At 39.6% G+C, this 16,768-nt stretch overlaps 1 protein-coding gene across 2 annotated transcripts in view; it reads left to right on the forward strand.

The window, feature by feature from the left end:
* The window catches only part of LOC118807609 (contactin-4), a 90,371-nt gene that overhangs the window by 32,645 nt on the left and 40,958 nt on the right, over positions 1-16,768 (forward strand). For both annotated transcript variants that reach the window (XM_036569645.1, XM_036569646.1), the window contains exons 8-10: positions 1,052-1,181; positions 1,338-1,488; positions 15,475-15,602. In XM_036569645.1, the coding sequence (XP_036425538.1) occupies positions 1,052-1,181; positions 1,338-1,488; positions 15,475-15,602 (409 nt within the window). The remainder of the gene's footprint in view (positions 1-1,051; positions 1,182-1,337; positions 1,489-15,474; positions 15,603-16,768) is intronic.

The following is a 16,768-nucleotide window of genomic DNA, read 5'->3' on the forward strand; positions in this document are numbered from 1 at the left end:
TATGGCATCGCTCCAAAGAGGTCATTTTGGCAGCTTCATTTATAAGAGTGCAGTACTTTTCTTACCACTATCATAAAAGGCATTTTGGCAGTGGACGAGCAGTAGTTGGAGTAAACTGTAACAGTCTGAGCAACTTAGATTTGTGATGTTTATTTCAAGGATCATCTTATTTATGTGGAATGTATGTAATGAGGTGTGTATTAGGCTTTACACTAGCATTCAAAAGTTTGGAATCACTTGCTATATTAATGCCTCTTATTCAGTAATAACTACCACTGTGTAGATAAACTAGGCATCAAAATGTAAACTGATGGTTTGTTTGTATTTTATATTTCTTTGAGAATGAAAAAGTTACGGCCTGGTAAAAAATGAATAAATTGCAGCTGTTAGAAAAAAAACAAAAAAACTTTTTTCTCTTTTATTTAAAATGACATAATTTGAAAATGCATGTTGCTGTTTACATTTTCTGTAAATCTCATAATGAATGCACCAAAACAAATGGCCCAAAATCACTTTGAAGAAAGTCTGGTTCCATTGACTTACATTAAAAGTAAAGCATGTTTTTTCCTTCTCCTGTAAAGTTACCATTTCGGAGATATGAGGTTTTGTTCCGACAGCAGTGATGTTATTAAATCCTAAACTGTAATTATCTATTTATATTAGCAAAATTCCTATGAATAGCTATATGAACAGAGACATTTTATTACTGCTTTTCTAATGTGAGACATTCTGGATATTAATTTAATTATATTAAGTTCGTTCTGGATGTTTCGCAGCTTTCCCAGTTATTATGGAAGTCCATTTATCATCAAAAAATTCATAGATTTTTACAGCATCATGCAAATTGTTTGCAATCTGTAGAATATTAGCATCATATTAGAATCACTTTGTACATGTATCTGCAACAAAATTGGCTTTATAGTATTGAAAACAGCGATTCCAAATTTTTGAATGCTGCTTTAGCTATTATTATTAATGTTATTATTATTGTTGTTGTTATTATTATTGTTATGCATTCATGCTGTAGCTACTGTTGTCATTTTGTCCCCAGGACAGAATTCACGTCGACGGTGGAAAGTTAACAATCTCTAAAGTCAACCTGGAGGATTCTGGGATGTATCAGTGTTTGGCTAAGAATGAGCACGGGGTCATTTACGCCAGCGCTGAGCTCAAAGTCGTAGGTAAACGACCTTTCATTCATTGAAGAGACGACAGTCAGAAGCTGTTCTGTCTGGCCGTCGGCTCATAAAACACGAACGTGTCTCGCATACCAGAGCATGTCTGTACGGCCCAGACTGAGACAAGCACAGCAACACTTGTTGTGTCTTTGTTCGCAGCCTCTCCTCCAGACTTCTCCAAGAGTCCGCTGAAGAAGTCCACTCTGGTACAGAGGGGAGGCGAGGTCATCATCGAGTGCCGCCCGCACGCCTCCCCCAGGGCCTCCTTCTCCTGGAGGAAAGGCAGCGAGCTTTTGAAAGACAGCGAGAGGTACGGGTCACTGCTCCAGCCACTGAGAGAAGCCCTGATAAGCCGTTTCTCCTCCAGGTCCTGTAGGTTCCCTGGGTTCCCCTGATAAGGCTGGTAACGGGAAATAAATCTGCACAACTTTTATGTCAGTCGATCCGTCAAGACATGTTTGTCTGAAGTTTGCTTCTTTAGTTTTGCTATGGAGCTATGAGGCTAATGTGCATGTGTACAGAAATTTGGGCACCTCTGTTAAATTCCGGTCTGTGCAAAAGTTATGGCACATTTAAGACATTATATTCTAATACAAAGAAACAAAAACTGCACTGAAATTTGCAGAAGATGTCGTAATTATAAATGTTCCCTATAGTAAAGGTGTTCAGTTATTCTCACCTTGGAGTAGTAACTTGACCTGAGGTGTTCAAACTTTTGCACATGACTGAATCTAAGCAATGACAGCTTATACCCCACCAGTTAGCATTAGCACGGTGTCAACTGCATGCCATCACTTACCTCAAACAGTGTGGAGTTTTTAATAATCTCTATTATAAAACAGATCATTCCGGTCCTAAAATCTGATTGGCTGAGCCACGTTCAAAGCTGTGATATACGCACACCTATGATCGCTTCACAACAACTGAACTGTGTACTGCGCCATGGCATGAGAGACCCTTTGTGCTGTTAATGGAATAATCTGACTCTCATGCTGCTTGCGTGGACCACCGAGTGTACTGATGGAGTAGAACACATTTTTTTGTTTAAACTGAGGGGCTGACAACTTGTGTGTTTAACTAGAATAGCTGGTCAGCTAGCTAACGGGCTAAAATATAGCCAACAGCCTAAACAAGTCCATCATTAATATCACAGGCTTGAATTAAAGTACTTACGGTGTGATTAACTGTAAAATGGCAGTATAAAAGTCTAAAAATGTCACTTGAATATCTGTCAGAAGTTGCATCAAACCCAGGCTGAATCCTAAACGGCTCTGTACTCCCTAAATAGTGTTCTAGCTATGAAACAGTGCTTCATTTATTGAGTGTGGATGTGTCTGAATCCCAAATGACTGTTCCTTAGCTGTGTTTTGCTCTGCTGGGCTGCAGGATCCAGTATTTAAACTCCTACGTAGTGCACTATGTAGGGAGCAGGGAGCCGTTTGAGATTCAGCCCCAGCGTGAGAAGAGGGCGCCGCTGGATTGGCGCTAAATAAGACTCGTGTGGTAATTTGGTAAACCAGAAAGTACTTATAAAGTGAAGGTTTTTGCATTAAACAGTGTTGTGTTATCATATGTTCATTTTTATGTGACAAAAGGTTAAAAAATCCATGAAATGACCACAATATGCAGCAATGGGTGACCGAACGTTCTCCTAATTCAGCGTCCATGGTTGCTTGTCGGCGATACCATACTCTAAAGAAACAACATTTCTTGGGAGAATACTTGCGTATGTCGTATCCGCTTTGTGTCGTGCCTAAGAACATCTTTCCTGTGTTAAAATCGCAGTAACACACGGCCTCTGGTGGCTTACTGCTTTAACAGACTTGCTTATGTAGTTTCTGAAACTGTATGACATTCTTATCTTCAAACATGGAAAAAGTACAGACGATATTCAGGTTTTGATGAAGGTTTGCTGTCATTGTTTTTTGCTGTGCAATGTACTTTTGTCTGTGTTGATAGATAACAGTTTTTTACAGTGTGAGAAACCACAGAAACAATGTATTTGAGATAATCACATGATCCTGATGGGCCTGTACTGCACCACCCCCTACTTGTTTATCTGTCGCCAGAGGAGTTATGCCATCTGCATGTCTCCTTTTGGCGACAGTAAAATCATATCATCAATTTCAGGATGTAGAACCAGAGCTGTTTATGAGTTACATTGTTGTCTATCACTGTATAAAAGATGCAAGAGGCCTCCTTTTTTTGTTAAATGCAACGTTGTTTTCCAGTTTAGAACATAATTCAGCATTTATTATTGATTCTTTCGTTCAGAGTAAGAATAAAACACACCGGATGTGTAATTTATATTCCTGTTTGTTTTCTTGCTTAAAATGTTTTAGACATAAACTAAATAAAAAACCTCACAGTTTTACATATCAAATGCATGCAAGTAATGAGCTAATTGGCGCATTAACTTCTATTACTTGTTAGACACAAGATACCCCCTCAGATACCCCCTTGCTGCTAAATATGTAACAACATGTCAACGCATGAGAGACAGTGGGTAACACCCCCCATACCCCCACCCTACTGACCCCCACCCTCCATATCCCCACTCGACTCACCCCAAACATTACATAATTTATTGTTATAAATTAGAAATATAATATAATGTAATTTGTTTACTAAATAGTATAATTACAGTTACAATGCTGATAATATCATAACATTGTAATTATAAAAAAAATAAGCTTTACTTGTGTTAGTTCTTTTTACCTTACTTCATTTTCATTATTGTTTTCATTGCTCATTGCCCCTGTTCTCGTGCTGTAGCAATTCTATACTTCACAGACATGCTAATAAAGCTATTCTGCATTGAATTGAAATGAATTGAATACATTAGCCTTGTAGCTCCAGTGCACCAGATATGTCAGCGAGCTTTGGACTGTATTTGGGCTGAAGAGAAATTAGATCTTTCACCCAACCTCTCTTTTAAATTCACCAACAGAGCCACGTTTCAGTGACATTTACACTGTCAGCCCCACTGCTTATTCTTCACTGTCTTCATCAGAGCTTCTGACTCCCGAGAGGTCTGCAGTATTTTAATTAAGATGGAGTTAGCAACGTAAAAAAAGCATCATTTTTTTCCACCCAGCTTGTCCAGGCACAGATGTCGTACGTTTGAAAGCGACATCATTTTTTTTCCTGATGGTATTTTCACACAAGACTGCATGCTTAGTGGCACGCTAATTAATTCGCTGCTGGTCCTGCCTCTCGCCGGTGGGGTTTCCACGGGGCAGACGCAGTCTAGCATGGCCATGTCAGAACAGGTGGCAGGAGAGGAGAGCGCATGATCTCCAGTAATGGATGGGGATGAAGAGATGGCCGCAGTGGTCCATCTGGACTAGCGGGAACATACACGCCATGACTCACTGATGCTGTCTGGAGCCCCGGAGGAACAGAGTGATTATTGGATGTGAGGGAGGGAGAGAGAGAGAGATGGAGAAACATGGAGATTGAGAGAGAGAGAGAGAGAGAGAGAGGGAGAGAGAGAGAGAGAGAGAGATGAAGAAACATGGAGATTGAGAGAGTGAGAGAGAGAGAGAGAGATGGAGAAACATGGAAATTGAGAGAGTGGGAGAGAGAGAGAGAGAGAGAGAGCGAGATGGAGAAACATGGAAATTGAGGGAGTGGGAGAGAGAGAGAGAGAGCTCTTCGAGTGTGAGAAGGCACAAAAGAAAAGGATGAGCAGTGGTCAGAGAAAAAGAATGCTAATTTTCTGGCCAAATACTGGCTTTATGACAGCCTACTGCTATAAAAATGCAGAAAAGACCTGTTATATAGTTGTAAACAAGAGTAGTGACCACATTAAAGCCCGAATTTTGTCGTTACATTTGACTTTGCTTAGATTCAGTGAGCCAGATTCATAAAAATCAGCCCTAATCTGGCCACACCATGTACTGCAGTTAAGCTCTATTCATAAAGCCACTATAGAGGTGATGAATGCATCGATCTCTGTTTACTGCTCTGGTCTTTTTACACGTCTTCTTGCTAAAAGCCAATCAAAATCACATGTTTATGAGCCAATGCGGGTTATTGACCAAAGCGCCCGTTTAGGTACCAAAATGGACATGATATGGCAAAGAAAACCAAAACTACAGAGACTCAGAAAGGAAGTACAAGCATGTTAAAATTGCAGCAACAGTAAAAAACCAATTAACACTGTGAATTAAATCAATGCAGTATCAAAGAATAGAGTTGGGCGATTTGATGGTGTGTTTTTGTTATTGTGGCAAAAAATACGCTTTTCTGAGCGAATTGTAAATCTAACTTGTACTTAAAGAGTACTGACCAACTGCATGTCTTAAAAAGAGAGCATAATTAGTCTTGGTTAGTCAGATTTAGTGCAGTACAACATGTGAATCCATGCTAAAAATTTTTGTACCGTGTTAGTTTTTAAATCAGGCACCACTTGTATATCATGTCTGTGTGCCAAAACATCATGATACGCATTGAAATCATCATGAAAATGTCTTTCAGTATGATGATAGTATATTTTTGCCAAGGTCTATCAAAGAGGTCCATTTTTTGCAGTCAATAATAATTTATTACATGACCATCTTACAAACTCTAATTAACCCTAAACACTTAACAGACTGTTTTTGTGACTGTGCCTTATCACTGCTGTCGGAACAAAACCTCATAAATCCAAAATGGAAGGAAAAAAACATACTTTTACTGTAAGTCAATGGAACCGGAGTGTTTTCCAAGTCATTTTGGTCTGTTTCCTTTGGTTGGTTCATCGTGAAATTTACACACAAAGGCAAACATTTTCAAATTATGTCAAAAACTGAAAAATGTCAAAAACGGAGATACAAGGTTTTGTTCCGACAGCAGTGATATGTAGATGAGCCTCTGATCTCACTGACCTTGTTTTGTGCCTCATTCAAAAAGCAGTCTGAGCTGAAACACTCCTTATAACGTCAGTGTGAGTGGACAGTGACACTAACCGTGAATTCAGAACAATAGTAGTGATATAATACTGTACAGTTTCCATATATGGACTGTATAGACTGGGGAGTCTTTAGCATCTTAATGTGATTTTACACTGCAAAAAAATAGTGTCTTGTCAAGGGAAATGATCTTAAATCTAGTTGATGTATCTAATATTTTTACTCTTGTTACAATGGAGGCTCTCGAGAGGACTTTAAAAGCTTTAACTTGCTTTAAAGGCCATTTAAAAGGCTGTATTTGAATGAGAGCGCTACAGTCTGGGATTCTATCATTGCAGTGTACAGTGTGCTGCAGCTGAGCTTCAGCCTGCCCTGCTATGGCAAGGTCAAAGGGTCAGATAACTTCTTTCCATGCTTGGATCTTCATCACTGCAAAAATGGTGTCTTGTCAAGTAAAATGATCTTAAATCTACTCAATATATGTAATATTTCCCATTTGAGATGGTTGTGCACTTATTATAAGATTTTCTAGCTTCTTTCTAGACATTATTTGCTTGTTTTAGATAATTTTATCAAGTAAAATGATCTCACTATACTGGCAGATCATTTTGCTGGTTTCAACCACATTTCTAGAACAAGCAAAATTATCTGCCACTATAGCGAGATAATTTTACTTAATTAAATTACTTAAAACAAGTAAAAAATGTTTAGAAACAAGGTAAACAATCTTAAATTAAGCTTACAACAATCTCAACAAGAGAAATATTAGATTTATTGACTAGATTTAAGATAACTTTACTTAACAAGATGTCATTTTTTGGCAGTGTAGATGTCTGAAATTACTTTGCCATGCCGTTTGCATGATTCTTATTGGTGAGCATTAGCCTCCATTACTTATCAGCTATATTAGCTTTCATAGTGACAGTGTAAAGCTGACATAAGCTGTACAATATTTGGCAAACTGTTGCTTTAATCAATATAATTTCCCAATATAATTCAGTGCTTAAAGGGAAACTTCTCATAAATTCGGCACAATTCAATCACGGAGATCTCAAGTCATTCCGAGTGGTTTTTTGTGTAATCGTTGATTGTACAGACTCAGATGTCTTTACAGTGGTGGTGATAGGAACCAGGGGTCGCCATGACTACAACACAAATATAGACATTTTATTTACTATCCAAAGCCACCAGTGAACCTACACGAGTCTTCTGAGTGTCAATATGGGATGTTGGTGATACCTGTCCGCCATGAACGGACTAATAAAGGACATTTTAGGCCAAAACCTCCTTAATGCCTCTGTAAAACACTGTGAGGAAGCTTAGAGAAGCATTAAGCTCTTCAGATGTCTGGTTCAAATCACCGCCACTGTGAGCAATTCTGCCTCCCTTCAAGTGCTGGGATGAAAGAGGGAAGAGAACAGCCTTCGTTTTTGTTTTTAGTTTCCCTCCACGGCCACCCGCAGCCGAGTTTGGACCCAAATCAATGCGCTCTTGCCACATTTCCATGGTCTTTCCGTAACTCTCCGGACTGGCCCCCAAAACGTGCGAGAAGAAGCATCGATTAGTTATCATATTCCAACGGGGCGCTCATCTGGAGCAAGATAGGAAAATGATTACAAAGCCGTGGTGGCTTGACGAGAATACAAATGCGTCTCCGAGCTGCCCAGAAGTTTCTTCTCGGTAAGCAGATAGTTCTTGCTGCCTTTTTTTCCCCTCTTTCTCCCCTATTTGTTTTTCAGCTCATTGCCCCGCAGGTCATCTGTTCGGCGCGCCTGGATCGTTCAGCGTTTGATATTTTTGTCAATAAATCAGAGCAAAGCGCCCGGTGCCATGCCTGCTCTCCGAGCCGTAGTAAATACATATTTATTTTAAAGAGGCGGCCTGAGATGGTTTGATTTCTTGGCTCGCAGGCCCGCCGCTCTCGGGTTTGATTTAGCTGAAGGAGAAGGTCACGCGAGCTCCAGGTTTTCTACATCATTTATTTATGTTGAGCGTATTTGTTACCTGCTTCTCTCCCTCCCTTTTTTTTCTTGTTTTCGATTCCATTCCCAGTAATTAGAAACCTCGACAGCAGTGCTCACCCACACCCAGACAGAAAACAGCTCAGCTGTTGTCGCTCAGCTTCTCTCAGCTTCGTGAGATGTAAAGTCTGAAATGAACAGAAACCTTTCCGAATGCATTTACTGTGAATACAACCTTCTGAACATTTGTGAGTTGCTGCCGGCAGATCAGGTAGGTCCTGTTTAGGATTACACTTAAAAGATATCGGCTCTTTTCTATCCACTCTTCTGGTTTGCTCTGCATTCAGTTGAGACCTGCTCGTTTTGTGCATCTTGTATCTGGATTTAAGATTTAAACCATAGCTGTGTTCCAGAGTCTAGGCTGCAGCCGAGGTAGAGCGGGTCATCAGTAGGACTGTCCTATGACTATGACTCCTCCTTAGTAGCTTATTGGTCACACAAATGGAGCAGTCCTATCAAGGCTGCATGGTGACGTCACCAGAAAGGTCCCGCCTCTTGCAATTGTGGCGCGAAACTTGTGAGGCAACTGGTGAGAGAAAATGGAGCCCGTCGCGTTGTGTTTGTTGCTTTTTCATTTCTTTGCGGAAATGGAGGAGATGTTCTTATGTAGTACGATAAACTACATATCGCTGTTGTTGGAAGAAAACCTCGTATCTCCAAAGTGGTAGCTTTACAGGAAAAGGAACAAACCTACTTTACTTTTAATCTAAGTCAATGGAACCAGAATTTTTCCCATGTAATTTTGGGCCGTTTGTTTGGTCCAACCTTCATGAAATTTACACGCAATGTAAAGAGCAACAGGCATTTTCAAATTATGTCAAAAACTGAAAAATGACAAAAATAGAGATAACAAGGTTTTCTTCCAAATACAGGGAGATTCACTCGAAAGAGGCCCAGAATATTCTGTTGTAACTCCCGTTAGGATGAAGCAATCTGAACCAAAAAAATATGCTATACACCTTGATGTATGTGTAATCGATTGCATTACATGCGGTGCTAGAAGTGGTCTCTGTTTTCTGCCAGACACATGAAGGGGTACGGGGGTACACACCTGGAAGTTGCAAACGGAGGTTAAAGGTCATGGCAGATCGCTCCAACGCTGGGGCATCCCAGCTTGTTTAAAGCTCCATATACTGAGGAGCTCATTGCATGTTGTTTCGTTCAGATTGCTTCATCCTAGAGAGAGTTATTACAGAATATTCGGGGCCTCTTTCGAGTGAATCTCCCTGTATTTCTAAATAAAATATGATATGTGGACGAATGCTTTAATTAATCAGTCATTTACACTTTATAAGGTAACAAAGATGTATTTTGTGATGCTGTTTTTTTTTTTCCTTTGCGTCGTTCGTACGCAGAAAACTGTGGGTAACCAAAGGCTGGGAAGGATTGATCTGTCGCGTCCTCAAAATCACTCAGAACGTAGGCTGCATTTCTAGACTCTATACAAAGGGTCCTTCACTTTGGAATGGCCTTCTATGATGTAGTGGCTGAGAAATGCAGCCTAGATTTGGGGACGCAGCTCATGTTCATGTGTTTACACTGGCATCTCCAGTTATTCAGACTGAGATCTGATTGCTGTATGACACAGAATATGCAAATCAGCTCAAATGCAACAACCAATTGCCTCTCTTGTTTCTCGTTTTTCTTATTCTGTTCAAAAGACGATGGCTACCACAAATCACAACAGTTCTACACTCAATGGCCACTTTATTAGAAACGCCTGCCTCGTAGGTCCCACTAGCTGCTGTACAGATAGAGACTGTTGCTGTACACAGTTTGTGTGACCCATCCTGTAGCCCAGAGGTGTCCCACTCCTACAGAGGTGCCTGAAATCCTGCAACTCAGAGCTGCCAGACTCCTGGAGCTCTACCATTCTGCAGAGCTCAGTTCCAGCTCTAATCTTGCACACCTGACCCTGTTAATCTGTGCCTCCAGGAGATTTTGAATATTCAAACCAGGCATGCTGAAACTAAACTCTGCCAGACGGTAGATTTCCAGCATCTGAATTGGGCAGCCCTCACTAGTGGTCACTTTCTGCTTCTGGCTGGACATTTTCAGGTGGCAGATCACTGTGAATCTAGTGGTCACTCACATACGAAACGTCACAGTTATTGTTGGTGATAACAAAAGCATAATGTAGTCTGATATTAATAATATTTTCATTAGAATAAAATTGATGCAGATATCCAATACATAAACATTTATGCGATATAAAGACTGGGACTAAGTCTACCTGGATTTGCACTTCTCTAGTCAGAAAAGAGAAGATGAGGCTTTACTGATTGGGATGTGAGGCACAATCGTTATCAAAAAACAGGCAAATGTCAGATCCAGGAAAAAAAACAGATACAAAGCATAACAAAGACAGGTTCAAGCAAACAAGATCCAGAAAGGGGTTATGCAAAAAGACAAAGTCAAAAATCCAGAAATAGGCTACGATGCACGCTAAACTAAAGCCTGGGCTTAAATAGTATCTATACCAAACAATCATTACATGGAACAGGTCCATAGAGGAAGCAGGGTCAGAGGGATGTGTGACAATACTGTAGAGAATTATCATATACAATATTTATTTCTGTGCAGTAACATAAATGAAATGTAGATATTTTACTGCAGTCATCCAGCATCACCCAAACATTTTTTTCTGTAGCACAATAAACACTCAAATATTTATTTGAAATATCAAATCTAAACATCTGTCTGGTGCTGATCCATTTTTTTATTTGAATCCAATATGATTGTATATGTTTGTCGGTAGAGGAGATGTTTTAGTTTAGTAGGTGTTAGCGTTACTGTTACTGTTGTGCATACAGGACAGAAAATACTTCCTTTACATTTTTATCACATTTTTCACATCAAAATAAACAGGGAAAAGTCCGACTTGCAGTTGTAACAGAATGTAAATTGAATGTTAATGTAATTGTTTTGCTCACTTTATCATTAATTCTGTAACTACATTTGAATAGTACAGTAAAACAGAAGTAATAACTCTTGATTCCTGAAGGATAACTCATCAGGGCCGTTGTGCCTACACTCATATCAGTGTCACTGCGGTGCTGAGAGTGGTCAACAGAGACCCTGTGGTCAACTCAGTGAAGAATTTACCTCTATACAGTAAAGTTGGCGGGTTGATGTAGGTCATAAAGTGGTCAGTGAGTGGAAGTACAAGGTTTGTGTTTTTAATAATGTGTAAAGCAAATGTATAACACATTTTTTGGAGCTGGCTTTCAGTGTTTATGTTATGTTAGCTAACCCCATTTTACAGAAGCTATATAAAATATATATAGCATATATAAATTACAGAAGTTATAAAATGCTGTTTCTGCTTTTTTGGAGGACCCTCAGTGGTTGCATTACTCATTTCTCACTTTTAATAACATAACACTGATGGAATATATTTTGATGGAAATTTCTATGATTAACAAAACTGGGAGCAAACTGGACGTCTTCACAGGTGAGCGAGCAAGTCATCATTTAAGTCTTCTTATTGTGTAGTAATAATAATAAGAAGAAGAAAAAGAAGAAGACGTCTTTGTTTACATAGCACTTTTCATACATTAAATGCAGCTCAAAGTGCTTTACAGTAAAAGCAACAGAGAAAGATAATTAAAAACACAGAGAACGTAAAGATTAAGTAAAAGGATAATCAAGAATATAACAATTAATAAAAAAGTCCAACAAATAAAAGTAACAATAGAAAAAAGGCAAAAAACATATAAATACAAACTGAAGCGTTTTAAACAAGAAATCAAAAATGGTGTAGTGCTATTATTATTATTATTGTGTCAGTTCTACGGGATTGTTTGACGTAAATAAAGCTGCACTTTGTGGAGAAGAATGGTTTCCGCAGCAGGAGGTTCTCGCCCCTCCTCTTTCACACCTAATTGCTCACTAGCTGCTCAACACGTGTTAATTAAAAATGTCCTAGTCGATTTCCATTTGGCGAAATGGCCACTAGGGGGCCTGCAGAAAGAGTCCATGGATAAGGCTACAGGTAAGGACCTGCTTTGGAGTGAGGCTGACTCTCTCTGTCCTCTCGGGACCTGAACTGTATGAGGTGAAGGGGGATGAGTTCTCGCTCTGAATGATGATGATTCAGATTCTCTTCTACTCATGGAGAGAAAACAAGGCGGGTAGTTATTTTTCCCTCCAGAGATGTTAAACCAAGCTGGGCTGCTTTAAGCCTGTCGTTAGCGAATGGAGGATGGGGTGAAGTTTCAGGCTCCTTGCATCATTAAAGCAAGGCTTCAAATCCAGCATCAGAGAATGACTGTATGTGTCAGTGGACATGTTGAGTTTTCCCAGCGGTGCTTCGTTCTGCCTGTACAGTCAATCTAACACCTCTTTCAGGGCTCTGATGCTCAGAATGTTAAGACCAGTTAATCCAGGAGGAGCAAACCGGTCCTAGAGTGCCTGAGCGGTACACGGTGTCTACACTAATTCAGCTCATGAAGGCTGGAGAAAGAGTTGGATTCCTAGATGGTTCACTCAGTGCTGATGTAATTACCCTAACATTAAAGCAGAGTCTGTGCTTTTTAGCCTCATAGTTATTGTTTTATTTTCTCAAAATCCAATACAGAGCCTGGAAAATGAGGAATTTTATCTTTTCATGAAGTCATTTTGTGACAGTCTCAGAGTGCGTAAGTTGAAGCTTAATCTTTGGCAATTAAAAGAACATAACAGCGCAATTCAGTAAAAGCTGTGGTCGTAGTGTGATGTCATCTTTAATTTGGCCACAAAGCTGTAATTAAACTAGCAAGAAAGGACACAATTGTGTTTGTGGCCATTTAGCTTATTGACTTTTTTTCCCAAAGTCATTGAGTTTGAGGCTGTTTGAAACTCTTTTGCTCCTTTGTACAGAGCTGAGACATGATTTTACTCAAATGATTTCCCCAGACCTGCACTGTCTGATATCTGAAGCTGTTTTGTCTGATATCTGAGGCTGTTGGTGTGAAGATACATAAAATGTGCATAATATAGAGTTTTGTACAGTTAAGCTGTTAATACAGGCATGAGTGTTTTTAACCAGCGCTGTCAGATTTCTAGAACAATCTGATACATGCTGAACAAGTACTGTAGCGTTTACCGCTTTTAAAACAGGCACAGCTGGTGCACAAGTTGTTGTGCTTTATTAAAGGGCTGTAGTTGGCCACAGCCACGCCGTACACAAAGAGATGTTTGTCTAACAGTTCTTAGATTGTCTCGACTTGACTACTGTACTGCTTTGTTCATAGGACGTCCTATGAGTACAACAAACAAAGTACAATTGCAAAATGCAGCCGCAAGACTATTAACACAGACTAGAAAACAAGACCATATTAGAGCAGCTTTAGCTTCTCCACTCCACTGGCTGCCTGTGTCCTTTAGAATCCACTATAAATTTTTACTGCTTTTTACTAGTTTAAGTAACTAGTACTAGTCTACTAGACTAGTACTAGTACTAGTCTAGTAAGAAAGGACACAGTTGTGTTTGTGGTCACTTAGCTTATTACCTTTTTCTCCAAAGTCATGTACTTTGAGGCTGTTTGAAACTCTTTTGCTCTTTTGAGACATGATTTTAATGTTTTTCCCCAGACCTGAAGCTGTTTTGTCTGATATCTGAAACCTGACTGTGGTGTGAAAAAGGCTTTTTGTACAGGCATGCTGTTCGTACTGCAGAGTGTTTTCAACCAGCGCTGTAATGTTTCTAGAACAATCTGAAATATGAACCATGTACAATAAATATTGTAGCATTTACCACTATTAAAACAGGCACAGCTGGTGCACATTTTGTCGTGCTTTATTAAAGGGCTGTATTTGGCCACAGCTACGCTGTACACAGAGAGAGTTCAGCTACGTTTTGCTTCTCCTGTTGTCAGCCTTTGTGTTTTCTCGACTTGAGTGCTGTAATGCTTTGTTCGTAGGACAGCAAGAATATTAATGCGGACTAGAAAACAAGACCATATTAGACCAGTTCTATCTTCGCTCCACTGGCTGCCTGTTTCCTTTAGAATTGACTATAAAATTTTACTACTAGTGTTTAAATGTCTTAATGGTTTAGCGCTTTCCTACATTGCTGAGTGCTGATAGATGATGTTCCAAGTCGAGCTTTAAGATCATCTAGTTCTACTTCTCTATATTCCACATATGAAGCTTTAAAAGAGCAGAGATAACCTTCTGTTTTTATGCACCAAAGATCTGGAACATGTTACCAATAAACATCCGTCAGGCTCCTTCTGTCAATGTTTTCAAGAAACAGTTAAAAACATATTTCTTTACTTCAGCATTTAACTAGTTTTTTTTAATAGTTTCCCTTGTTTTTACTAGAATATTCCTTTTACTTTCTTATTAGTTGTGTTTTTATTGTAGTTTTATAGGTTTATATTTTTATCTTGTGCATTTTAATTTTAAGTTTAATTATTATTTATATACCCCCTTTTCTGCTATTGCTTTTATTTGTTGCATTTTTATATTTTTTCTCTTCATCCTCTGCTGTTTTTACATTGTAAAGCACTATGAGCTGCAATTTTAAAATATGAAACTATATAAATAAAAATTATTGTTATGATTAGCTACCTGTAGAATACCCTAAGTCATCAAAACACTCACAGAATCTCAACTGAAACATCATCATTGCATTGTAAATGGATAGAAGGCTGATTTGCATATTGCATTGTGATAACAATGCAAACAACAAATAGCAAACAACAAACGGTAAATTGTGCAGGTTTGATCTCAGTTCATCAGATTTTTTAGGGTTTTTTAGGGAAGCTTTCCACATAAACTTTATTTTTGGGGGGGATTTTTCACCTGTATTTAGTTGGAGTTTTTGGGGGGATTTTTCAGCCATGCTACCTCACGTTACATCCATGTGCTAGCGACAGACCTGTTGTCTGTCCTCGCACCATCGCCTCCTACTGTTGGATTGGATTAGTAACCCACCCACATTTAGCCCAAAATTCTTCTTGGTTGTCCCCAGATGTTTTCATTATAAGATCACATCTGGCTCCAATGTCACTGGACAGCTTAACACGCTTGGAGGACGAAGCTAACTGCTTATTTTGTTATGTCTGCAAACAGACGCCTATATTTCCTAGCAACACTCTAAGAGATGGGGGGGCCAGGAGGACCATCCTACCCACCCAGAGAGACCAAATCACACTGTCGTGGGCTCTCAGCCACAGATGGCTGTGGCATGAATGCGGATTCATGATTTCCTGAAGATATGGCCAGTGCTTAGACGGGTGCACCACCCAGGAGCCGTTCTATTTTAACCTTAAATTACTGTGACCTTCAGAGAAGCTTCCGAACGACTGCTGTTTTGTTTCTCAGTGCTGAAACTGTGCCATGCTCACAAAAGAGGGTGACATTTGCTTTGTCTGTTCCCGTTTCCTTCCACAGATGGACCATCATGGAGGATGGCACCCTCCGGATCACCAACGCGAGCGAATCCGATGCCGGCAGGTACACTTGTGTGGCCCGCAACCCTTTCGGGACAGCTAGCAGCACGGGAACGCTGGTGGTCAAAGGTACGTTTTTCCAAACCAAAAAAAATCCCCCCTTTTCAAAGCGGACACCTTAAACCTGGACAAGGAGAAGCAGAGAAAAATATGACTAACCCAAGCATGAAATTGATAATGAAATATATAGTTGTTTTATGTTCCTGCCGGGTTTGACAGAGGAATAACTCATCCGGGGTTTTGTCAGCGGTGAGTTATTGGTCAAAGCGGCGGTGTGAGGAAAGCCTCTGCCATCTGTAGTATTGGGGGCAGATTTTTCTTCTCCTCTCATTCCTCAGTCCTGTGCATGCTTAATTTAAAAAAAAAACGCTGCTGCTGCACTTTTTTCTTCTGTTTTGCGTCCATAATAACTGAGGGTTTGATGGTTTTTACATATGCATGTTACTTCTTCTTCTTTCTTGTCGGATATGGAGTTGCTCAGAGCTGAATTATTCAGGTCGGGAGGCTGTATCAATAAAACATTACATCTCACAACATTAGTTTGGTTTCAGTTGGACATGGTGTCTGCATGCAGCTGTTTGAGGTCAGTTAATCAGAAAGAGTGTCTGTGGTGGTGACGTAAAGCTCTGTGCTGCAAGATTAAACTGAGACTGATGTCATTTTAAAGAAATACACTACACTATCTGAGTGCTGCTTATGTTTTTTATCGGGCCTTAACCCCTTACAGGGTCTGTATGTGCATATACAGGGTCTATGTATACGCTGAAGTGATTTTGTTTTGAGATCAAAAGATGAATATGAGATGATAGATCAAAGTTTCAGCTTTATTTCCTGATATTTACATCAACAACTTGAACCCACCCATTTTGGGTGTTTATTGCTGCCCAGGTGTGCCCTGTTAGATTGATCATGTAAGTAATAGCTCTGAATGTTAGTTTGAGCCCTGGGTTTTACCTGTAAAGGCTGCTGCTGTTAAAAAAAAAGATAACTAACATGAAGACCGGAGAGCTATCAATGAGAAAAAAGCAAGCCACTTTGAAGCTGAGAAAAGTGATCAAAGCTGTTGCACAAGCACTGAACATAGCCTGTCCAACAATTTGGAATATCCTGAAAAAAGACAAAAACTACCAGTACACAAACATCCAGACATTGAACAAGTCGGCCAAGGAAAAACTACAGTAGTTGATGAGAGAAATATGAGTGAGAGGTAAGAATAAAAACCTCAAAACAACAGT

The sequence above is a fragment of the Colossoma macropomum genome, unplaced genomic scaffold (assembly GCF_904425465.1).
Source record: "Colossoma macropomum unplaced genomic scaffold, Colossoma_macropomum, whole genome shotgun sequence".
Taxonomy (NCBI): domain Eukaryota; kingdom Metazoa; phylum Chordata; class Actinopteri; order Characiformes; family Serrasalmidae; genus Colossoma; species Colossoma macropomum.